Genomic DNA, 25,901 nt, shown 5'->3' with positions numbered 1-25,901 from the left:
ATCTCCAAGAGCTGACATCATTTAAGTAAATGAAAGCACTCCATAAGTGGTATGGCACTACAAATGTCATATAAAATATTTATGACTTAAGTCATATACAGACAATGTTACAATTAATTCTAAAGAGCTGGAAATTTCATAACAATCACACTTTTTAAAAGCAGATTTTTTATTAAGCTTTCACAACACTTTCAGAGCTACCTGTCAGAAGGACAACTAGTAGGCAGGCTGCTATCTTGTTTCCCAAATTCATGGTTGGGAAGGAGAGCTGTCTCTATTGAACATGACTAAAACTAAAATTTCTATACAAAATTATAGAAATCTTTCAGGATGTTCACAGGTCAATGGTCAAAAGAGATCGGAATTACTTTCCAACAACCCCAGGTTTTAACCTTACTTCTCTGATGAGATGAAAGCTTAAATCAGTTTGACAGAAACGAGTACCATGCTAGAAGTCTAGGACAGTGATAAACTGATGTAACCTACCTCAATTCCCCCCACTCCTTTTTTTTTACACTCCTCAGTAAAAACCTCACCTTTCAGTGAATTAAGGAAAAATCTAATGATTAGAATTTAAATGTACTGTTTCACCCTTTCATTTGTCTGCTTTCATCAATAGGGATGCGGCCTACCTGCCCTGGTACTCAAGAGAAAAGTAAAGATGGGCTGCTGTCCAAAGTTCTTAATGGCCAAGTGTCTCTCTTCTCCTCTTACAGAACCATCCACACGCTCATAGCTGTAGCCTTCACACAGAGGGAGAAAACAGAGAAATAGAAACCATTTTCAATTACTCACTGTGGAGTAAAACACTGTCTGCTCAAAACCAAACACCAATTTTGTCTCTCTCATATACAGTCATGCCCCTACTGTAAGCTATCTTCCTTTGATTCTGAATAATATTCTTAATAATGTTTTTCTCTGTAACATCCCCACACCCCAGATAATTCTTCACAGACCCATCTGGACTGTTAAGTCTAAAAGTCTTGATTAATGTAATGGCCAAGGGATGTCACCTCTATAATCCAGGTAGTCTTGGAGAATATCCAACATCTGGGTCATCTGAGAGAAAAGTAAAACTCGATGGCCTCTGGCAAGGAAAAGAAAAGGAAAAACTGCCAACTCCAATAGTATTTAGGGTGGATTTCCTGCAGGTGAAACTTAGTGAAGAATACAAGTTTACAAAGAAATGAAATCCTGAAGTAGAAACATAAATGTCATAATCATTTACAGAGCCTTCTTCAGTAATGTGAAATGTTTTATACAAGCATGTAACTGCACCAGTAGCTGAGTCCTTACAACACTTCTCACTGGTGCTGTAAGTGTTGGGATATTCCCAGGAGTCTGCGTCAATGCACCAGAGGGCGTAATAAGCCCTAGATAACCAAGGTGTTTTGCAGGACTCCAGCTCCAGCAGCCAGAGGATCAGCCTGAAGGGATGAGCAGTGTCCGAGGGAAATGATGTAGCCTCTGACTGGAGGTACAGGACTACATGTTTACTTCAAGCATCAGGTTCTCTTTTATACTTTTTCAAAAGCATTAGGTCAGAGGTTTGACATTTTCAGTTCCCCCTCACCCAGATTATTGTCTCATTGTTGCCCTTCAAACAGAGTTCCTGCTTCAGCAATTCTCTCAGAATGGTGTTTACTTGTCATTACATTGTAACTCATGCTTATGTCTGGGCCGCATAAAAGCTCACTATCTCCTAAAAAGGCTTCTAACTATTCTTAATTATTCCTAAACCCTAAACTCAGCAAACTTCTTTTGCCATAAACATTCCCCTCACAAACAGGTCTCATGTAACAATCCTTCCCATGGCCTCAAGCTGTGGCCTATGTGCTCATCCTGGGACATTCTTTGCAAAAATCCTTGAACAAATGACAATGGTTACTTTATAGATTATTTTCTGGGCACAAGTGCAGAAGGCTTTGCGCTGTCTCACGCTTCTCTCAAGAATAATAAGCACCTTAACATTCTTTCCAGCCAACCCAACTGACGAAAGGAAGAAACAAGTCAGAATCACAAGAGCTAACTCCTTCATCCTGGGTCCATGCCTGCGGAATGAGGAGAGGGGGTTGGGGCCGTGCCTCCATTTTGTCAGTAATGCCTAACGTGGCTCCTGACAGTGCTTCTTTCCAGGATGGCAATTACTAAATGGAAAGAAACATACAGTTTTAACAGCAAAATAAAAGATATGTGAAGAGAAAAATGCAAAATTCAAATGTACAAAAAATGAAACAAAAACTGATGACCTTAAAGAGCTTGTGGTTGGCAATCAATAGCTCTTCTCTACTTTGGGGTGAAAGTCACTATCCTTTCAATTATAGCTTTATTGGTTGAAAATTTTGAGAAGCATCACTTTAGAGAAGGAAGAGGCAGGTGGCATTTCAAATCCCACATGATACATAAGAAAACTTATGTAGGGAGAGGAGAGAAGAAAGGAGGTGGCAAAATGGATTAGGTCAAGGACTAATTCAAGGGAATTCCCTGGTGGTCCAGTTATTAGGGCTCTGCACTTTTCACTGCCAAGGGCTGGGTTCAACCAAAAGCTCCATGGTATGGTCGAAAAAAAAAAGTTCAAACCTACAGCCCATGGTTATCAGCTATTAAGTTTGCATAAACAAAGAAGTACTGTATGGCACTCTCTAAACATGTCTAAACAACATTCTATTAGGAAAACTAATTTAATCTGAGTTTGTGATAGGTGTAGATGAACAATTATGAAAAACTCCTTCAAGACTCTAGCCTCAAACTGGTAGAAAAGGTGTTGAACTTAAAATCTAATCCTCATGTAATCCCATTAGATTAGAACTTCATCTAATCCCATTTCTGTCATTTGCTGGCTGTGGTGGCCTCAGACAAGCCACAAAGCCTCTCTGGGCCCGTTTCATCACCTGTGAAATGAAAAGGTCAAAGAGAAGCTGTTTATGGGTCCTTCTCCCAACACTAGGACACTTAGAGGAGATACATCATAGCCTATAAAATACAATCAGGCATGCAGCTGTTTGACTTGCACATTCCTAATTTTGGACACTTTTGCCAAATCTCAGGTTTTAGGTTGGTTCAGGCCTTCTTGGGTCAGTTGTCCCTAAGGGACAACTTAGAAATCCTTGGGAAACGGATTTTTTTCTAGACTGCTCTGTACCTCCGAGAACCAGAGGATCAGATACAGGCCAGACACCAGGCCACTGAACACTTAGCTAAATCTTTACAGGCCCCAAAAAAGTGGCTTAATTCTTCCAATACCCAACTTGCATCTCAGGGAAAGAGTCCTCGAGTTCTCCTTGAGTTCAAATCAAGCCCCACAAGTTAACAAGAGTAAATATTTGCTAAGTACTTAATATGTGCCAATTCAAAGCAAGGTACACCAGCAGGCCTTTTAAAAAGAAACGTTTGATGGTATCTTTGTCTTTGTTGAACTAAACAATACAGCTAGAGTGACATGGTTAATATAACAATTAACCAGACAGCAGATTAAGGCAGTATGCTGCCAAATGCTGGATTAGGATCCTAAGTGCTATAGGAATTCAGGAAAGGAAAGGATGATCATAGAGGGGATGGCATGGGATGAAGGGTATAGCTGCAGAAAAGGTGGAACCTGAATCAGGGTCTTGGAAAAAAGGAGAACTGGGATTAGTCTCAAGAAATCAGTGAGTTGCACATTATTCTGGTTTCAACAATCACCAGCTCAGAATAGAAAATATGAACCTATCACCTACTTGGAATACAGGAATGCCAACAGCTTATCCAGCAGGTGAAGTTTCCCACTAGCCTCAATCAAGTGGTCTCCAATTTCAAAAGGCTCTGGTTCCACACCTGGGAAAGAAAGAACCCACTCCCAGTAAATGTGTTCCCAGTTGGGGCAGACTCTGAATGGAGAAGCTGATGGCGAGGCTACAGAGAAGCCAAGATCCTTCTAACTGATAATGAGCCCAAGTCTCATATCTCTTTGAGGCATTTCATAATTATTTGTTTATATTATGATATCAGCACTACCCAGTATCAATCACAGAGACTGGCACATCCAATATGTCTAAGAAATGTTTACCCAAGGAACAAATCTACTCTTTGGGAAAGTGAAGCACAGGGACATGCTAAAGACCAAACACCCAAAACTGAAACCTTCAGGCTCTCACTGTAGAAAACAAATCAAGACAAAGAGTTAGATATAAATTAGTCATTCTCATGCTGAAACTGAAGCACAGGGAGACGCTAAAGACCAAACAGACCCAAAACTGAAACCTTCAGGTTCTCACTCTAGAAAACACATCAAGACATAGGGTTAGATATAAATTAGTCATTCTCATGCAGGGTACAAAATAAACTGGAAGGCTTCTTTTAAAATCTACATGTTCCCAACAGCTCTTCGCATAAAAGAAAAGCTCTGACATGCACCTCATTAAGATCCTGTGACATTTTAAAACAATTCATATGGCTACTTGGCAACAACTTCCTTCAAATGACTGCAGAAAAGCCTCTGCATTGATCTTGTCAATACTAGAGCCCTCACAGCATAAAATGCCTGGAACTGTCCCACAGGCTACCCATCAGAGTGAATTAAAAAAAAAAAAAATCTGAATGAAAATGAAAACACTACATATCATGTGTAGAATGCAGCTAAATTAGTACTTAGAGGGAAATTTACAGACATCCATAAGATGAAATTCCCTCAGCAAAGGAGGCAGAGAAGACATAAGGCAGATGGAAAAGCAAGAGAAAGTATTGTCCCAGAAGCCAAAGGAAAAAGGTGTTTCAAGAAGTGATCAACTGTGTCAAAGGTTTTGAGAGATGGAATTAAAAAAAAGTGAACTGATAACCATCAGTTGAGCCACACAGAGACCACTGATAAACTAGCAATGGTGGTGACAAAAAAGGTTCACTGACTGGGTTCAAGACAAAGGGACACGCAATCATAAAAATTCAGATTATGAGATATCCCATAAAACATAGAGCCATGATTCTTTAAAACTGTCAATTTAATGAAAAATTAAAAAAAAAAAAAAAAAGCTGAGGAGCATTTCTAGATTATAGGAGAATAAAGAGACATGACAAATGCACTGTAAGATCTCTGACTGGATCTTGAATTTGAAAAGAACAAAGATGGACACAGGCAGATTCACAGGAGAGAAGTATTCACATGATTTCCCATAAGTAGCTCTCCAAAATAAATGAAGACCCAGAAAAGTGGCAAAATTTAAAAATGCTTTTCTACCATAATGAAATCAAGATCGCCAGGAGAAATATCAACAACCTCAGATATGCAGATACCACTCCAAGGGCAGAAAATAAAGAGGAACTAAAGAGCCTATGGATGACAGTGAAAGAGGAGAGTGAAAAATCTGGCTTAAAACTCAACATTCAAAAAAATGAAGATCATTGCATCCGGTCCTATCACTTCATGGCAAACAGAAGGGAAAAAAGTGGAAACAGTGACAGATTTTATTTTCTTGGGCTCCAAAATCACCGTGGATGGTGCCTATAGCCACAAAATTAAAAAACACTTGCTCCTTGGAAGAAAAGCTATGACAAAGCTAGACAGCATATTAAAAAGTAGAGACATCACTTTGCCGACAAAGGTCCATATAGTCAAAGCTATGGTTTTTCCAATAGTCAGGTACAGATGTGAGTTGGACCATAAAGAAAGCTGAGAGCCAAAGAATTGATGCTTTTGAATTGTGGTGCTGGAGAAGACTCTTGAAGAGTCCCTTGGACTGCAAAGAGATCAAAACAGTCAACCCTAAAGGAAATCAACCCTGAATATTCATTGGAACGACTGATGCTGAAGCTGAAGCTCCGATACTTTGGTCACCTGATGCGAAGAGCTGACTCACTGGAAAAGACCCTGATGCTAGGGAAGATTGAGGGCAGGAGGAAAAGGGGGCAAGAGAGAAGGAGATGGTTGGATGGCATCACTGACTCAATGGACATGAGTTTGAGCAAACTCCATGAGTGAAGTACAGGGAAGCCTGGAGTGCGGCAGTCTGTAGGGTCACAAAGAACGGGATACGACATAGTGACTGAACAACGAACAACAATTATACTGAACAAAGAGAAGCAGTTGTGGAAAAGGAACTACAGTATGTGAGGAGGCTGAGTAAAATGAAAATTATGTTTAACAAGGTCTGTTCATGTGCTCAGCCGCTCAGTCGTATCCAACTCTTACCGAGGTCAGCTTACATAGAATTCTCTCATTCTCCAGTTTCTGACCTTGAGGATAAACATGTCACTCTCCTTCTAGCAGAGGGAGGAGGTGTTCATGCTGGGAGGGGATGGGGGAATGGATATGCTATCATTTCTGGGCCTGCGGTTTTGGGGTTGTAGTGTTTGTTTTTGTTTTTGCTATTGTTTCTTTTTAAAGTGTCCATAGCTCAAAATTATAACAAAATGCAGATCAGATCCTATCACTCCCCTGATTAAAATTCTCCTGTGTTTTCCCACTGTATCTAAAATAAAAATAAATTTACTTTAAAAAGATAAAAGAAAAAGTAATAAGGGACGTTTAAAACTGAAGAAATCTGAATATGAACAATACATTAGATAATCAACATAAAAAATTAACAAGAGAAAATGGGGAAAAATAGATAGTAAATATAGGCAAATCTTTTTAAGAACTTTTCTATGAGGTTGGCCATAAAATGACAAAAAAAGTAATGCTGAGAAAAAAGGGCACTGCCTCACCGTCAAACAAATATGGGTGATCCACACACTTCCGAAGCTGGGACAGGACATTCTGAAGTTTAACTTTCTTCGCCATCTCATTTTCAAATGCATCTGAAATTTTAAAAAGAGAGAGAGAGATGGATTACTGAACAACAACAAAAAACCCTGCAAGTTTCCATACATAACCTTACTCATTTCAATAATGTATCTTTCAAATCTGTATCTCCCAAATTTCACTGAAGTGCATTAAGAACAGCACACTGATAAGAAGTTTTCTTAACCATCACCTTGTTTTAAGACAGAAAAGTAAAAGTGTTAGCTGCTCAGTCGTGTCCAACTCTTTGTGACCCTATTGTAGCCTGCCAAGCTCCTCTGACCATGAAACTCTCTCAGCAAGAATACTGGAGTGGGTTGCCATTCCCTTCTCCAGGGGATCTTCCCAATCCTGGAAACGAACCCAGGTTTCCTGCATTGCAGGTAGACTCTTTATCATCTGAGCCACCAGGGGAAGCCCTTAAGGAAAACCAGGAGTGGGGGGATGGGAAGGAAATCTCACAAAGTCAACAAACAACAAAGTCAGAGTTATACTTTGACTGGAAAAGGTACTCTGCCAGTCTCACTCTAGTTGACCTGACTACTACTCAGAATAAAAAATCCCATCCCATTTTCTTGCTATACAAACTGAGTGTGATTATAAAGTGCATGAAAATCACATTCTCATTAGTTTCTAAACGGACAAGTACCCTCTGATTACCTAGGTCTTTCATCAAAATGGCCTTGTAGTATTTTTTCTGCAGTGCTGACATGCCATGGTATATCACTACTTCCGTCTTCCTGGGAAGCTCTGTGGCTACCTCAGCCTTTACTCGTCTCAGCAGAAATGGCTGTAAGAGTTTGTATAGTTCACTTGCTGTACAAGGAAAGAAAACACACACACAATTAGAGTGGGACAAAAGCAAAACCAAGGCAATGAACTATTAGAGAACATACAACAGTTTACTTTTGTTTCTCATTTTCATACCAATTCTGCCTTCTAGGCCAGCAAGGTAATTCTTCACAGTATTTCGTCCTTCCTTGGATTCTTCTTTCCAACTTCTTCTGTTTCTTTTAATAATCTCATTTGCATAGAACTATTCTTTTTCCAGGATACTTTTGCATTTGATCAGCATAACAGCTCAGAAATGTAGGCAAGGTGGTAACATTGTCCCTATTTGTAAAACTAAGTGAAGTTCAGAGAAGTCAAATCCCTTATCCAAAGTCACACAGCTGGTTGATAAAGGTGCTAGTACTCACACTTAGTTCTTTGACTTCCATACCCTTTTTCCTTCCTGAGCTGTCAGAAACTTTTAAAAACTAGCCTAAACTAGAATTACACTGCATGCAGGATTGCCAGAAACAAAAAATAAAAATAAAAGTTAAATTTGAATTTGAATTTGATGAACAAATAATTTGTTGAAGATCAGTATGTCCTGTGTAATATTTGACTTGGAATATTTTATATAGCAACCTTAAACATGGGAACAATCCGAGTAGGTTCCCCAGGTAAAATTCAATCTGTGGAATGGAGATTTCTGCTGTGAGAAGCCTTTCCAACTCCTCCTCAGCTAGTACGTACAGACCCACTAGTTGGCATGCCTATCAATTATTTTGAATAATGAGCCTGGGATAATATCACATAGATAGACAATTTTAAGAGGCAGAGGAGCAAAGGTATGAGAAGAAAACTACAAATGACCATTGTACAAACCAGAATGGCTTCCTCCTTTACTTCCAACACCATCCAGCCCAGACTTTTGGTTCTTATGTACTGATAAAAGTGTTAAAAGAAACACTAGTGCTATGGAGCCCTGAATGACATACGGCACCCACATATTTCTCTGCCTCAAGAAGTACCATAGGAAGTTATCCAAGTCTTCACAGAAATTATACGTTGGAAAAAAAAGTCTGCAAACCAGCAGACACTATTTCTTCTGATAATGACCCAAATAAGCACAATTATAGAGTCATGTGACAAACAAATAGGAGAATCACGAACAGCAGGCACTGGGAACAACAGGAGGGCTCTGACAGCACCTTATCTTTGTGAGGCTCTTTACTTCCTCAGAAGGGGTTCTCTGGTTATAGATTCTCCTTCTTTTCTATCTGTAACCCTTATGCCCTAGGGAAGTTGCTGGGCCCAGACCTCTTGGGCATGATTTGTAAGAAGGGAACTTGCCTGACTCAGACTCTTTCTCAATGTCCTGGTAACGCTGAACAAAATCTTCCACCTGCTCCTTGGAAAAGAGATCAGGCTCCACAAAACTGAGGAGTGAGTAGAGCTCCTGGAGGCTGTTCTGGATGGGTGTTCCAGTCAACAGGAGGCTGAAGACAACTGAGAACTCAAATATACAAATGAATAAAATGAAAATCTGTAACGCTGGAAAGCAAGACTGAGTGACCCATCACAACCTTAACACAGAGAGGCATGATTCAATGAAATGAATTCAGGGACATGAAATCAGAAAGCTCAGATTCTAAATGTATATAACTGTTTGATGTAGGAAATAATACCTCTTCAGTTTCAACTATAAGAAGGGGATAATAATCTTGTGAAGGAGATACCATTTATAAAGTAAAATCACTTTGTGAACCCTAAAGTATCGATGAGTATTCAAAATGGTTACTGTTATGCAACCTATGTGGAAATTCAAGCACACAGCATATACTCATGCAGTTTGAGAAGCCCAAAACTACAGCAGCAGGACCCACCACTATAAGAAAGAAGATATATTTTTTAAAAACATCCTTTCGTAAAACTTAACACGTGTAGCCAATGTAAGACAACAAGAATTCTGGACGTTTCTGGACTATATACCACCCAAAATGGAAAGACACTTGTTCAATTTTGAGCAGAGGAATAAGAACCCCATGAATAACAGACTAATGAAGTAAAAGGTTAGGAAAAACAGTAACAACAGTTGTTAGGTCAAGCAAAGGACAATCTCTTAGCTAACATAAAAAGACCTTATACTACTTGAGTTAAATAATACAGTACAAAGAGAAAGCTATATGCTGTACATGTGTATATATATATATATATATATATATAAAACATGGAAATACATTATGTGTGTATATATGCATATATATATATATATATATATATATATACACACACACATACACACACTGAATTCTGTATTTAATATATTTTTATTTTTTTAACAATATTGGAGAAGGAAATGGCAACCCATTCCAGTATTCTTGCCTGGAGACTCTCATGGACAGAGGAGTCTGGAGGGCTACAGTCCATGGGGTCGCAAAGAGTCAGACACGACTGAAACAACTTAGCATGCACACATATATACATTTAGGTTTGGGTGTACACATGCGCTGTAAAGAACGTGGCAGCATATATACCAAATGTTAACATACACAGTGGAATAGGATTATTGGTGGCTTTTACTTTTCCTCTTGTGTTTCTATAATTTGATTTGGGAGGGGGTCATAAGAAGATATCAAAGGTGATAAATGAAATGATACAATCAATGAAAACTGTTTTCAAAATCTTTTGGGGGAGCACTTTCACTTGGTTTGTTTCTTTTTAAATTGTGTAATCAATGCCCACCCACTCGTGCTGCTTATAGTGCAACGTATTCACGATATTTCAAGTATGGGAAATGGTTAACAACGAATGTTTCCAATAACCAAATCACATTTTTACAATATGCTCAAAGAACTAAAATGGCCAAAAAATATGAAGTCAACAAGGATAACCAAGGTTGTCAATCACTAAAATGAAATTACACTATCACATGGATTAACATTTTAATTCAAAGCAGGGTTCATTCAGCATCAAAAGTTATAATCGGGAAAAAGAAGCCTAGAGACAATCTCTGCTTATATTTAAAATTTTGGAAACTTTTTTGTATAAAATATTTTGCAAATATTTCCTACATTATTAAATATTCTTCTACATAATTTTTCATGGCAGCCTTACTCTGTAAATATACTGTTTGGGTATACCACAAATTGTACAGTATAATCAATTCCTATATTGACATTTAGGTTTCTTCCAAATTTTACAAACAAGCTGAAAATAGTATTTGGAAGAGGAGAAAATAAAAGGCAGTACCCTTCTCCCCGCCTCTCAGCCCAATCAATAAACGTGTTTTTTTCCTGACCAACTAGCTGTCTGCAGTTCAAACCTCACCTAAAAAGGATACTCAGAAAACATAAAACAATCTCCTCTGAGCCTGTTTCCTTACCAAGAAGAAGAAAAGGCTCTGGAGCCAGCAATAGACTTTAGCTTCCCCACTCCAAACACAGGCTTCCTTTACTGTGTTTACTTCCTTTCCTGCTTCTCTTTTCCCACTATAAATCAATAAACTGGCATAGCAGCTGATGAAGCAGTATCTTAGAGTCTCTTAGGTGCTGGATATGACAATCTTTTGGAAAAGAGACAGTATTAAAGAGTCCTTAAAAAGAAGGCAAAGGACACCACAGAGCAGAGGGGGCCCTACTAGGGGACAGCAATCTTTGAGATCGGGGTAATAATAATAATAGTGGCCATATCTGCATTTAAACACTAAAAACTGTTAACTTTTAACCAGTAAATAAAGAATTCAGATCTAAGACTTTCCTCCAAATGACCTCTAAATTCATTAATTGATCTATTATAGGAAAAGGGACCAAAAGTCAATGACAATCCCAGAAATTTGCACACCAGGTCACAGGAATTAATAAGTCTTTACTAGGTCAGCAACAAGATGGGCACTTCATACTCATAAGCTCTTCAACTGGTTCCTCAGAAAAGAGGGCAAATGTAAGGCTACAATGACATTTCTCATCTGCTTTGCCAGAATGATGCCAGAGAACTGAATGGAGTAAGATCAAAGGTTTCATACTCAAAAAAGTATGACAGAGACAGGTGAGACTGAAGGGAATATTCAATGGCATGAAATTAGTCTGTTCATGACTCTGAATTGTCAAATTTTTTAAACAGGTAAATGGGGGAGTGGTACAATAAATATGTCAGATATGTTTGTTATTGCAGACAGAAAAACTACATTAAGATTATTTTTAAAGAAACTGAAAATCAAAAAGACAGTTGAAGCATTTCCAAAAATACAACGTATTATCCTGGGGTAGAGTCCTATTCATTTGACAACCAGATTTTTAATAAACATTATCTCCTATGTAAAAGACAAGAGAAACTAGGACATGTTAAGCATTACTTCTGTCACCATAAAATGTTCACTGAACTCTGCAGAAATCTCACTGAAAAAAATGTGTCAATTTAATTGGCTCTATACAGGACCAAACTAATACTAACATTTTTTAAAAGGGAGTGATATACAAACTAAAAGCATCCTATGAGTTTACCTCTGAAAGAGTCTTATGCAGCAAGGAGCTTTGGTTTTTCAACCTGTGAGCTTCATCCACAACAAGAACACTCCAAGGGAAGCTGTAAGGGGAACATCCATGTTTTCAGTTTTATATAACTCAAACACATATCTCACACCCAAAAGTCTTACTACAAAACTAAGACTCTTTCTGGGAAGACCAATATCAAGCCCATTCTGTTAGAAACACACCCAAATTGCCTTCTCCAAGAGCCGACCAAGTACATCAGGCAATATCTGGATAATGTAGTAAAATTAAGGGAATTTATTTTCTGAGATGGAAAAGTTCTATGCATTGAAGGTAGAAAAGAGGCGCTGGAGACAGAAAGCAGAAGGAAACACAACCATTTACTATGTGCCACTTTAACATACCTAAAGTTTGGAGCTTTAGGTATGTTATTTAACCCCCAAAAATAAAATGAGTAGACATTATTGTGCCCTTTTTACTAATATAAAAAATACTGATAAAAAAGACTGATACTAAAGCTCAGTTAAGGTCATAAAGTTAGTATGAGGCAGAACTAAGATACAGACCCAGAAGAAAAATCAAGACACAATGATGTCACGTTAGCTAAAAAAAAAAGTGTGATTTTAAAATGGGGACATGGCAGACTTCCCAGGTGGTACAGTGGAAAAGAATCTGCCTGCCAATGCAGGGAACACAGGTTCAATCCCTGGTCTGGGAAGATCCCATATGCTGCAGAACAACTAAGCTCCTGCACCACAACTATTGAGCCCACACTCTAGTGCGCACAAGTCACAATTTCTGAAGTCCATGTGCCTAGAGCCTGTGCTCTGCAACAAGAGAAGCCACTGCAATGAGAAGCCTGTGCCCTGCACTGAAGAGTAGCTCCTGCTCGCTGCTACTAGAGAAAGCTGTCAAGCAGCAAGGAATCAGAGAAGGCAATGGCACTGCACTCCAGTACTCTTGCCTGGGAAATCCCACGGACAGAGGAGCCTGGTAGGCTACAGTCCATGCGGTCGTGAAGAGTCAGACACGACTAAGCGACTTCACTTTCACTTTTCACTTTCATTCACTGGAGAAGGAAATGGCAACCCACTCCAGTGTTCTTGCCTGGAGAATCCCAGGGATGGGGGAGCCCAGTGGGCTGCTGTCTATGGGGTCGCACAGAGTCGGCCACGACTGACGTGACTTAGCAACTTAGCAGCAGCAAGGAATACCCAGTGCAACCAATAAATAAATAAATTATAAAAAATGGGGATGTGGTGAACAGATCAAATGTTACAACAAGAAGATACATCACTGGCACTGTTAATGTAGAAGTCACTGGTGGCTATGCCAGTGCCCTTTGGTAGCATAATAGTTATGACCACAAATTCCCAAGAAGATATCCTCTGTATATACTCCTGGGAAGCTGTTTAGCCCACAAAAAAATTTAAAATATGTATGTATTACTATGTTCAAAGCTGCATTATTTAAAACAGCAAAAAACCTGAAAATAATAATAGGTCCAATAATGGGTGATGAAACACAGCATTTTAAATGATAAATATGTTATAATTTAAAAGGCCTATATAACTAAAAATATAAATATTATATATTTATATAATATATATATAATAAAAACCATGCAAAAGATAATAAAGTGGAAGTTATGAGGCTCTTATCTCATTTGTAAACATTCTGTAATCCCATTACATTATTCTTATACTTAAAAAACTAAATGTACAGGACTTCCCCTAGTGTTTCAGTGGTTAAGAATCCAGCTTCCAATGCAGGTTTAATCCCTGGGCGGGGAACTAAGATCCCACATGCTGCAGGACAACTAAGTCCATGGTCCACAACTACTGAGCCTGTGCATCTCAAATAGAGACCCCAAGGGCCACAAATTAGAGCCTACACGCTCTGAAGCCTGTGAGCCACACCTAGAGAGAAGCCTGCACATCGCAACAATAAGCCCATGCACCAGCACACCACAATGAGAGATCCAGAGGGCTGCAACCAAGACCCTGACACGATCAAAAATACATACATACTTACATATTAAAAACAACTAAATGTACGTACAAGTAAAGCAGAACACTGGAAAGATATATGGAAATTAAAATCCCTCAAATATTAGAGGAAGATCTTGAGCAGAGGTTGACCTTAAAAGAGGAGGAAGCCTTCTTCCTCTGAGGCCACAGAGAAAATCCAGAAAATGGGTACAGAGACAGACACTTAGGCCCATTCACCTACTGAGTGGTGCAGGTAGAGGGAAGAACTGGGTCCAAGAGAGGGTGCAGGAATCAGGGTCACTCCTGCCGGGTAGCAGGAGTTGCACTGAAGGATCATGAGGAGTAAGAGTCCAGCTGATCTTGGACGCTGGTCACAGCATGACAAGGGTGTGAGCCCTTTTCAAGGGGCTACAGGACAGTGCCTGGCTCCTGTTTAAATGACCATTCAGCTTAGATTAGGTATTAATCTGTTAAGATCATTACAGTATTATTATGGTATTAAGAGCTGTATACTCAGATTTTTTTTCTTTAATTTCTATTCTTTTAATTCATTTTGCCACACAGTGTGGCATGTGAGATCTCAGTTCCCCAACCAGGGATCAAACCCATGGCCCTGCAATGGAGGCATGGGTTGTTCTTAACCACTGGACCACCAAGGAAGTCTCAATATTCAGGTTTTTACATATAAAAGCAACCAGTAAAAAGCATGTTTAATGAATCAGACTGTAAGGAGGTGAATTTGGGCTCAGTAACAGAAGGTTGTCAAATTACTCTCTAAAGGACATGCCAAGGGATGCTCCCTGGAGAGGAAGGGGTGGAGGGAATTCCAGGACTGAATGGAGAGTGGGAAAAGTAGTTTCTAATCCTCTTGATCCAAAGATTTTATGTTTATTATCAAAAAACTTTCCTATTTTTCATATTGTTACATGCACAGTCTCAACCCTCCCTAATAAGCCTCTTTAGGGCTGAGATTGCATTACACTTTCAGGCTGTTCTCAGTATGCAGTACAGTCATACAAAGTATAACCCTGCCAAATACATCAAAAGAACACAACTGTGTTCTTAGGGGTCATAATGAGTAAACATTATAAATGTCCCTTTACTACTTAGTTTCTTGAATTCACTTCGAATGGATTTAAGATAATAATCTCATATAGAAAGATTATATTTCTACTGAAAATGTAAAACTCCAGTGCATTTAAATACTTCAGAAAGTTCTCTTTTAAAAAGCTCTACAACAAAGTGGGTTTGGAGGTTTGCTTTGCCATTTACTAGCAATGTGCCCTGGGATGGGTCACACCTCATCTCTTACCATTCTCATCTATAAAATGGATGACGATACCTACTTATTAAGGTTTTCATGCTGATTCAATAGGATAATTTATGGAAAGTACCCAATAACATCTATGTCCTAATCTTCTTGCCTTTTGAGACTTTCCATATATTGCCTAATATTATGGATATTATGGATATCTATACCTCTTATTAACTCTACTGGAGTTTTATGTTCACTTGGGGTCACCGTATGGTTTACTTTCCTGGTGTTGCTGGTAACTCCCAGAACAATGTCTTTCCAGAGAAGAGATCTTTAATACATATTAAGTTGGATGTTGACAATAAAAAAGAAGTGAGAGGGAAAGCGTATCCTTTTTTTAAGAAAAGTAAAGTAATACGCGTATTTAAATGAAACATGAATGAAACAAAACACTACATGGAAGTCATGAAATCTGTGACTGAGTCTTTAGTGTTTCAAAATAAGATGAAAATAAAAATCCAACTCAGAAGAGCCTGGGTATGAAATAACATTTATATTATTGATAAAGCACTCTGTAAAGGTCCTGAATATTAAAGAAACAAACCCCACCTAACCATAAGTACACATGCTATGAGAATGAAACTGTCAATATATCTTCTTATTCACCCAAAACTGAGCTCTTGTTTAATTTATAAGGTAAGTGTTGGCTTAACCACATACTGCAACACAGCATCCCTACCACTGTATAAGTACCAGGTAGTATAAGAGTTACACCTAAGTTGCCTGTACTTTATGAGCTGATTTGAGACCTGTAAGCCAATAACTGGAAAGAAATTTACTTAAAAATCCCTCTCTAAAAAGCTAATTTTAGGGCTTTCCTGGTGGCTCAGTGGTAAAGAATCCACCTGCCAATGAAGGGGACACAGGTCTGATCCCTGGCCAGGAAGGTCCCACATGCTGCAGAGCAACTAAGCCCGTGCGCCACAGCTCTTGAGCCCGTGCTCCGCGATGAGAGGCCACCACGTGAGAAGTCTGTGCACCGCAACTAGAGAGTAGCTTCTATTTGTCACAACTAGAGAAAAGAAAAAGCCTGTGCAGCAATGAAGACGAGGCACAGCCAAAATAATAAATAAAATTATTTAAAAAATAAAAAGTTAACTTTATAGCACTGATGGCTATTTTAGGATTTTTCCAGAAAAAAGCTCAAATAATTCCCCTGTGTTGTAGTAGAATTTCCACACAGCAGTCCTGACAGGCATCTATACAAGCTGTGATGTAAAGAATCTGGTATCTACTAACCACCCACCACATACAGCTTATCTCACTTAATCCTCACAGCAGCTGTCCTCATTTTACAGATAAAGAAGCTGAAGTTCACAGAGGTTAAGTCAGGGAATCTACGTAGACACAGTAAAGAGTACGGGCTTGGACTGTAAGACTCCTGCCGTGCCACACACCCGGTAAGACTCACAGATGACAAACCAGGGGAAAAAATGTGAAGGAAAGACATTACTCTCATGACACATTCAGGACAATTTCTGAAGTAGTGCAACATACTCACGACTTTAGAAAAGATGCATCTTTCAAGCAAATCTGAAAATTAAGGAAAACGCATTGTAAAGGCTGATATTGATATACTTCTGACATTACTAAGCTAGTCTTTTATTAACTCTCCTAAACTATTGGATTTAGCTGTCTCATTCATTGACTATGTACAAGAGTTCCGAGCATAACCTCTGGGTGGCAGCATCTTACAGACAAAGGGAGGCATGAACGCGTAGAAGGGCTTGCTTACAGGAGTCTGGACATTCTTAGCTTGAAGAACGAGAACAGAGACGAGAACTAAGTATCTTCATCTTCCTTTCCCATCCTCTAGTAACAGATGATGCCTCAGCCCATCCTACCTTCTTCTACTCATTGCCCAAAAGACAGCTCAAGTGCTGCCTCCTTGGGAAGCCCTCCCCCTTGATCCACCAAGAAAGAGGGAGAGATATCGAACTAACAATAGTTTTTCACTCCCTTTGCTCACAGGACCTCTGTGAGAATCAAATGAAAACAGACTTTCCTCAGACTTTCCTCCTAGAATAACATGAGCCCTCAAAAAAACTAAATATAATTCCAGAGGATTCTACAACCTCTAAGGTCCCAGGTTAAGAGTTCTGGCTGTAGAAAAACAAACAGATACCTCATAGGTAGTTAGCAGCACATGAAAACGTGACTCCTGCTTCAGGTCTTGCTGTAGGCAGGCTCTCTTGTCCTTGTCACCTGCATATGTTACACAGGAAAGACCTGGAGCAAATCTGAATCCAAGAAAAGAGGTAAATGAACACAAACACAGAGCCACGGACAAGGGGTGCATGTCTGGAAAATGACATTTCATGGAAGGATTGCAGATGTACAGACCTCAGGATGCTTTGCAGCCAGAACGAGTCCTGAGACCCTGAAACCCCAACTAGAGTAATGGACAAACCTAAGGGTGACTAAGTCCCCATGTGAAGAGGGAGAAGGGTCAGATGAACATCTAAAAGGACCTTGTGTTAATTCTTAAAAGAAAAATATTTTCCCACATTCATTACTTCCTATGAAATGTCACTGTATCACTATGAAAAGGATGGTTTCTTCCTCAGTTCAGCAAATTTACTAAAAACGAGTACTGACCTTCAAATTGCCAAAAGGCAACAAAAACATCCATTGGACCCTCCCTCCCTCATCTGATCCTCATTCTTTCTCTACACTGCCTCAGGTCAGAGTTTTCTGGAAAAAATAAACTCACTGCTTAGGACAATATGTTGTTTTATCATATTTCACACAGTACCCAGAAAAAAAAGTAAAAAAAAATTTTCAACTACATCTACTCCTCTGTACCTCTCCATCTCTTCTTTCCAGTTGCTCAAAACAGACAAGGGACAAAGAATCAGAAATGGTCCTTCATCATTTAATCTTCCTGCCAAATAAATGAAGAGTGCAATAGTCTGGAACACAGAAAAAGAAGGCAGTTTTGATCACCTTTCCACATGAGAAATAATTATAAAGTTCCCACAGCCTTGCAGAGAACACCTATAATTGCATCAAAAAGAATACAGTATAAACACAATCTATTAAACAAGACTGGCTTTACAAAAAAATAATGTACAATCTAGCACACATTAGGAGAGTCATCCATTCCTAGAGTGAAATCAGGTAAGATTTGATACAATTGCCGAAGACATTGACGGTACTCAATTACATCAACAGTCAACAAGCAATAGTGCTCAAAATTTATGTAACTGAACCTTTCATACAAAGGAAAGTATCAGGGACAGACAGCAGAAATCAATGAAAACAAGGCAAATGAGGCACAAAGTTAGGAATGCTCTAAAAACACATGCTAAGAAGAATCAAGATATGACTGCGAAGACGACCAACCACACGCTGGCCTCTGCTGTTGGCCAGGTCTCCTAAAGGAGGATGTTTTCCTTCCTTCCTAACTTCCCCCCACATGGATTTATGCGTGCATGCTTGCACACTAATCTGCTTCAGTCTATCCAACTCAGCAATCCCAGGGACTGCAGTCCGCCAGGCTCCTCTGTCCACGGGATTCTCCTGGCAGGAATACTGGAGTGAGCTTCTGTGCCCTCCTCCAGGGGATCTTCCCATCCCAGGGATCGAACCCACATCTCTTTATGTCTACCTGCACCGGTAGGCAGGTTCTTTACCACTAGCATGAGGATGGCATGGCAACCCACTCCAGTATTCTTGCCTGGAGAATTCCATGGACAGAGGAGGCCTGGTGGGCTACAGTCCATGGGCTCGCAAAGAGTTGAACACAACTGAGTGACTAAGCATTGTATTACCACCAGCACCACCTGGGAAGCCCATGCACTAATGGAGTGCCCTCTGTTCACCGGGCTCTATTCTGAACTCTGGTGTAGAACAGTTAACAAAATAAACAAAACTCCTAGCTCTCCTGGGGCACACATTCCAGTGAGGAAAACAAACAAAAAATAATGCCTCATAAACCCACGTCAGGGTCTAAATTGAAAATCTCTGTAAAGCCTAATAGCCTATTTTAGGACCTGGCTGTACACATTTTTGACTAGAGAAGTTTCTTTAAAAGCTTGCCATGATAAATGGATACTGCACGGGAGACTACGCAGAGGGCTCTGTACCTGAATCTAAGAGTCCATTGGCCTGCCTCCCAGAAACACTGGGATACTTCTCTTTGTTCCACAGCTCTCAGTTCAGGAATATACTAGAACCAGGATTACTGCCTGAGACATCTGAGAGTGATAAATAGCTACCTTGGGGAACCATGCTCAGAAGTCATACTGTATCCTGAAAAACCCCAAGACTGATGAGGTACATCTAGATTAAGGCATCGCCAACATGGTCAGGGGCTTCCTTGATAGCTCAGTTGGTAAAGAATCCACCTGCAACGCAGGAGACACTGGTTCGATTCCTGGGTCAGGAAGATCTGCTGGAGAAGAGATAGGCTACCCACTCCAGTATTCTTGGGCTTCCCTTGTGGCTCAGCTGGAAAATAATCCACCTGCAATGTGGGAGACCTGGGTTTGATCCCTGGTTTGGGAAGATCCCTTGGAGAAGGGAAAGGCTACCCACTCCAGTATTCTGGCCTGGAGAATTCCATGGACTGTATAGTCCATGGGGTCACAAAGAGTTGGACATGACTGAGCAACATTCACTTTCACTTTCAACATGGTCAGACTAGACTCTGAGCAGAATTGCTCCAGCTTGATGTTTACTATGTGAGGTCAGACTTAAGGGGAGAGGTTAGTCCTTCTAAAAGGACTAATGGGAACTTCACTCACTCTGTGGGTTCAATGATGAAACCTTTGGAATCAAGAAACTTATACTTCCATGGTTTCTACTCAATTGCCTCTGCTGTATCCCCTGACTGCACTGACTTTCTTTGGTACACTACAGAGGAATAAACCTTGTGTGATGAACCCAAGGGGTATCTGTGTCTGGACTTTCCATCAATCCAAGACTACCGCTGACCTCTGTCAACATGAGCTGTACTGGTGATTATCCTACTGGCAGGATCAATCTCAAGACAAAACCTGGTAATCCATGCCCAAGGAAGTCACGTCTGATTCTACCCAAGGAGGTAGGTCTGATTCCTACCACTGGAAGGCCAGGTCATTTTAGCAAACAGAGTACCTCCTCTGTAATTCTCTAGCATGGCGGAGAAATGCAAAGTAGCCCCACCATCCACTGAGGGAGACTAATATTAAAAGTGATCCAGTTAACTAGTAAAGTATTGCTAAAGAGGGAAGAGCCAATTTGATCCCTGGGACAGGTATATTTGCTTTATATAGAAAATCCTGCCCATTAATTGTAATTCTATATGTCAAGGGTTAGATTAAAACAAAGGTAGTGACAGTTCAAAACCACCCCCATAATGAGAAAAGCCAAGTCCAAGGTCATGATCTCGTAACAAAAGCTCAGGTATAAAAATACCTGTATACCTCCTAGTATAAAAATACATCCCAATAGTTGGCAGCTAAAAACAGGAATGAGTTGTAAGGAGGTATTCCAGTAGAGGTAAACAGTACTCGCTCCACAGTAACATACCTGGCAGGTCTTACCCAAGCCCATCTCATCCCCCAGGATGCAGCCATTCTGACAGTGGAAGCACTGGGCTAGCCAGTTGACTCCCTGCAGCTGATAAGGGCGTAGATGGATCCCTAGAAATAAAAAAACAAACAAACAGCAAGTCAGAAGAGTAGACATTTCAGCACACACACAGGCTATGTTCAAGACCTTCAACCAAAGAACACAGGCTAATTACCCATACCCCAAGCCTACCGGACGTATCTTTTGCTGAGAAGTTACAGATATGCAAATATTTGCTGACTTTCACACTATTTTTTTAACAAACTTTGCCACCACTATAGTCAAAGCCCTAAAACAGCCTGTCAGTGTTACAGGATCCACTTGGCAGATGAGAAAATCAACCTGGGATCTGGCCTCCAGACTGCCTGAGTCTCATGCCAGTGTCCATTCTAGGAAATGAGGTTTTACTGATGCAACGTAACAGCAAAAAACAACACATGGGTGATACACCTGTCTGCTTGCTTAACTGCAACCATTTAAATCTGCCACTGGATGCTAAAGGAAACAAAAAAAATCAAGACAGGATGAGATTAAATCAAGTTTGAATCCAGAAGCAATGCTGTTAAGAATGCAAACAGTGTTGCACCGGCGGTGTTTACCAATGTACAAGGACAGCAGAAAATAGATGTCTGAAGTCCAGAGAGCTCCTGCTGCCTCTCTTTCTCTGGGGTGGGGTGGGGGAAATTCAGTTTCAGAGACTAGCCATATCTTCCGAAGGGGGGAAATCCCAAACATACTTTATAGAAAAACTATTAACAAAAGTAAAACTCTGGTTTGAACTCATCACCTTTAAAAAGAAACTGGGCAACATACAATTGTAAAACATTTAAAAGATTAACAAGTTATTTTTTATGTAGGTATATAATTATAATTTTTAAATAAAGACATTTACTTTATATATGTAATTTTTGTTTAGAAAAGAAACAATAATTTAGTACATTAAAAAAAAAAACGCTCCATAAAAATAAAAGGCAGACCTCCCTGGTGGTCCAGTGGTTAAGAATCCACCTGCCAATACCAGGGACATGGGTTCAATCCCTGGTCTGGGGAGATTCCACATAGTGCAGAACAACTAAACTCCTGTGCCACAACTACTGAGCCTGCACTCTAGAGAGCACTCTGGTGCTGCCAACCACTGAAGCCCACACACCCTAGAGCCCATGATCTGCAGAAGAGAAGGCACTGCAGTAAGAAGCTGTGCACCGCGACTAGCGACCGCACTGCAACTAGAGAAAACACGCACGCAGCAACAAAGACCAGCGCAAACAAAAATAAAGCGTTTTTTAAAAGGCAAATGACAAATGAAAAAAAGATACTGATGGCAAGTAAGGCAGATAAAGGATTACTATTTTTGATATTAAGTACTTACTAAATACCAGCTGCTGCTAAGTCGCTTCAGTCGTGTCCGACTCTGTGCAACCCCACAGACGGCAGGTCCACCAGGCTCTGCCATCCCTGGGATTCTTCAGGCAAGAATACTGGAGTGGGTTGCCCTTTCCTTCTCCAATGCATGAAAGTGAAAAGTGAAAGTGAAGTCACTCAGTCCTGTCCAACTCTTAACGACCCCATGGACTGCAGCCCACCAGGCTCCTCTGTCCATGGGATTCTCCAGGCAAGAGTACTGGAGTGGGGTGCCATTGCCTTCTCCACTAAACACCAGAGAGAGTAGTAAACAATGTACATTAATTTACCCAATTTAAAGTAGTAACAAGCTCATGCTAGGTATCATCCCCATATTGCATGTGGGAAAATCCAGAAAATTTAAAGAAGATTAAAATATGAACCTTGGAGACTTCTGCTTTTGGGGACATAGAGATGTTCTTTTCATCATTCCTCTGGATAATACAACTAAAAATTCTGAATATTACAAAGAAAATGAACATAACAAGATGACTCTGAAAAGGTGGGGCCAAAGAAGGCAGACTGGTTAGTAACCTTGGGAGCCAGCAAACAACAGTTATGAGTTCCCTGGGTTTCTTTTTGCCTCATATAGCTCAGACTTAGAGGTGAAGAAATTAACCACCCAGAAATGCCAATGTACACAGTAAAGAAAAGTTTAACAAAAGCCTGTTTCCATAGCCAAAGGGAAAAGAAAGCCTAGAGAGACAAAACTTATAACTTCTGGACAATAACCACTCTAGTTAAGCCAAACACTAAAGGGAAAAATCTGTGGCCCCATCCACACCAGCAAAGTCCAAATGGGAGCCTAGACCTCCACCCTCAAGAGATTCAGTGAAGTTCCCATCACCCCTAGGAGGAAGGTACTGGAGACGGCTAACCAGGCAGTCAGGATCTTCATCCCATTCACCAATAATGAAGCCGTCCCACTTCACTTTTCCCTCCCCTACAGTGTCAGTAGAGACCACACAGGGAGCCTGAACTTAGATTCCTACTAGATCATATGAGCTCCATCCCCAACCGGCCCTACAGTGTTAAAGGAGGCCTAGTGGAGACTCAGGATTTTTATCACTGCCTTGGGTTAATGAGACCACCCCTAGCACAGTGCCCATGGGGACCAGATTAGGAGCTAGTACTCTCATTCTCAACCCCTCCCTATTTCCAGGTATTAAGAAAAGCTCAGAGGCGGAGTCTGATTTCTATTTCCACCTGGTAGTAACAAGGCAGCAACCACCTTTCCCTGCTAGAGCAGCATAGACAACTGAACAAAAGGTTTAAATGAGACCTTGAGTCTCAATATGTAAAGTAAGAACTTCCCTGGTGGTCCAGGGGATAAGACTTCACGCTCCCAATGCAGGAAGCCCAGGTTCAATCCCTGATGAGGAAACTAAGATTCCACATATGGAAACTTACTCTGCACACCACAACTAGGGAAGCCCACGTGCCACAATGAAGACCCTGTGCAGCTAAAATAAATTAAAAGAAAAAAAGTCCAGTTTTATTAAACATTCATTATACCAAGAACCAGGAAGATTTCAAACTGAATGAAAAAAGACAATCCAGAAATGCCAACATCTAGATGATACAGGTGTTACACTTATTTTAAACCAGCAATGATAAAAGTGCCTCAACAAGCAACTATGAACATGTTTATTAAAATAATTGAAAAAAAAAATTGAAAGCATCAGTAAAGAAATAGAAAGTACAAAGAAAAATAATATACTAACAACTACAATAACCAAAGTAAAAAACTCAGAAGATGGGCTTGATAGCAGACTAGAAAAAAGAATTAGTGAACTGGAAGGCAGAACCACAGAAATTACTCAATCTAAACAGAGAGAAAACAGACTGAAAACAGAGCTTCAGGGAACTGCAAGTCTCTAACAAAATATCTACATTCATTCATCGGCATCCCAGAAAGAGAGAGAAACAGGACAGAGCTAAAAAAGTACTCAAAGAAAGAATGGCGGAAAAATTTCCACAATTTGGCAAAAGATCTACAGATTCAAAAAGCTGAATGAACTTCAAAGAGAATAAAAAAATAAACCCAAAGAAATATATACCAAGATACATCAAATTAGGTTTCTAAAAACTTAAAAGAAAGTATCTTAAAAGCAGTCAGAGGCAAATGACGTAAATTACCAGAAGGAAAAAACCAGAAGGCCAACTGTCAGCTTTCTGCATATTCCAAAAAAAAAAAAAATGCAATCCAAACACACCTTTATGATACAATGTATTTTGAGTTTCTAAAGTTCACCAAATGAATGGGATGTATCTCTGACACTATTAAGAAGAAGACTGCTTACCGCAGAACAAAATACTTATTTAAGTCAGCAATTTCCAAAAAGCAGGCACTTTGTTCCATATTTGGGGGAAAGGAATAGAGTCAAGTTCTCTCCTAATAAATTTCTGGGAAATGAAAATTTTAATGTAAAATGAAAAACCATAATTATACTAGAAGAAAAACATTTAGGCCATTAAGTACAAATTCAGAATAGCAGTCCTTTCTAAGCAGAATGCTAATGGCAAAACTCACATGCTACAAGGCTAAAAGTTCTGACTACAAAGAATTATTAAACATCATCATTGATATACATACACACATGCAACAAAATCAAAAGACAAATAACACGTCAGAAAACATATTTCCATTATACATGACAAATATTTAATTTTTCAATGCAAGCAAGAGCCTACAAAGCAAAAACAAACCTCAATAAAAAATGCTCAACAACCCTTTGAGCATGCATATGGAGGCCTGTGCGGGCACGTGTGCTCCAGGCCAGCTTCAGGAACAGATGCTGGTGAGAGGAACACACGCAAAGGTGGGGCTGACACAGAGAGTCCAGAGACCTAACCAGAGAAGTGTTGAGGTCTACTGGGGAGGCAGGGATAGGCTACAGCTCACCATGGGGGGCAAGAACATGGCTAGAGAAAGCACCAGAGAACTCTTTTTCTTTTTTATCTTTTATTTTTATATTATTTTTTTTTAATTTTTTTGCTGTTGTGGTTCTGTCTTGTTCCACTTTTATTTTTATTGTTCTCTTGTTCTATATGTTTTTAATTTTTCTAATTTTACCTTATTTTTGTCCTTTGGTATTGTTCTGCTCTTTTTCTGTTTATTGCTTTTTTTTTTTTGGCTATGCCACATGACTTGCAGGGTCTTGGTTCCCAGGCCAGGGCTTGGATCTGAGACCCTGTGGTGGGGGAACTGACACCACGCCATTGGACTAATAGAGAACTTCAGATCCAGGAAATATTAATCAATGTGAACTCTCCCAGAGGTCTTCATCCTAGCACCAAGGCCCATCTCCACCCAACTGCCTGCAAACTCCAGAGCTGGACCCATTTCTTGGCAAGGATAGAGAAAATACGAGAAATGTTTAACAAGGACCTAAAGAATTAAAGAACAAATAGACAGTGATGAACAACACAATAAATGAAGACTCTCCTCAGAGGCAGAGAGGCAGGTGAGCAGCAGCCAGAGGCAGAAAGCAAGGAGCCGCTGCAATCTCAGCCCCAAACACCGCATCTCCCCCAAGCTGTGAGCAAGCCACCAGCCGCTACCCACGTGTTCCCAGGATCCTGAACACCACAGAGCTATAGAGGGTATCACAGCCTGAGACCAACTC

The 25,901-nt window shown here is 40.0% G+C and overlaps 1 protein-coding gene across 2 annotated transcripts in view; it reads right to left on the bottom strand.

Annotated features, from left to right (window-relative positions):
* The window catches only part of CHD1L (chromodomain helicase DNA binding protein 1 like), a 65,425-nt gene that overhangs the window by 25,265 nt on the left and 14,259 nt on the right, over window positions 1-25,901 (bottom strand). The window contains exons 2-12 of one of the 2 annotated variants that reach the window (XM_070366938.1): window positions 20,830-20,942; window positions 18,121-18,227; window positions 17,441-17,555; window positions 16,817-16,848; window positions 12,022-12,103; window positions 8,873-9,035; window positions 7,412-7,567; window positions 6,676-6,768; window positions 3,717-3,813; window positions 1,014-1,087; window positions 633-743 (exon numbers count right to left, since the gene is read on the bottom strand). In XM_070366938.1, the coding sequence (XP_070223039.1) occupies window positions 633-743; window positions 1,014-1,087; window positions 3,717-3,813; window positions 6,676-6,768; window positions 7,412-7,567; window positions 8,873-9,035; window positions 12,022-12,103; window positions 16,817-16,848; window positions 17,441-17,555; window positions 18,121-18,227; window positions 20,830-20,942 (1,143 nt within the window). Of the gene's footprint in view, window positions 1-632; window positions 744-1,013; window positions 1,088-3,716; window positions 3,814-6,675; window positions 6,769-7,411; window positions 7,568-7,678; window positions 8,762-8,872; window positions 9,036-12,021; window positions 12,104-16,816; window positions 16,849-17,440; window positions 17,556-18,120; window positions 18,228-20,829; window positions 20,943-25,901 lie in introns of those variants that run through there. The other variant, XM_070366935.1, reaches the window with a different exon arrangement.

The sequence above is a fragment of the Bos mutus genome, chromosome 3, assembly GCF_027580195.1.
Source record: "Bos mutus isolate GX-2022 chromosome 3, NWIPB_WYAK_1.1, whole genome shotgun sequence".
NCBI lineage: Eukaryota > Metazoa > Chordata > Mammalia > Artiodactyla > Bovidae > Bos > Bos mutus.
Note: the sequence above shows the minus strand (reverse complement) of the source record. Positions and strands in the feature narration are given on the sequence as shown.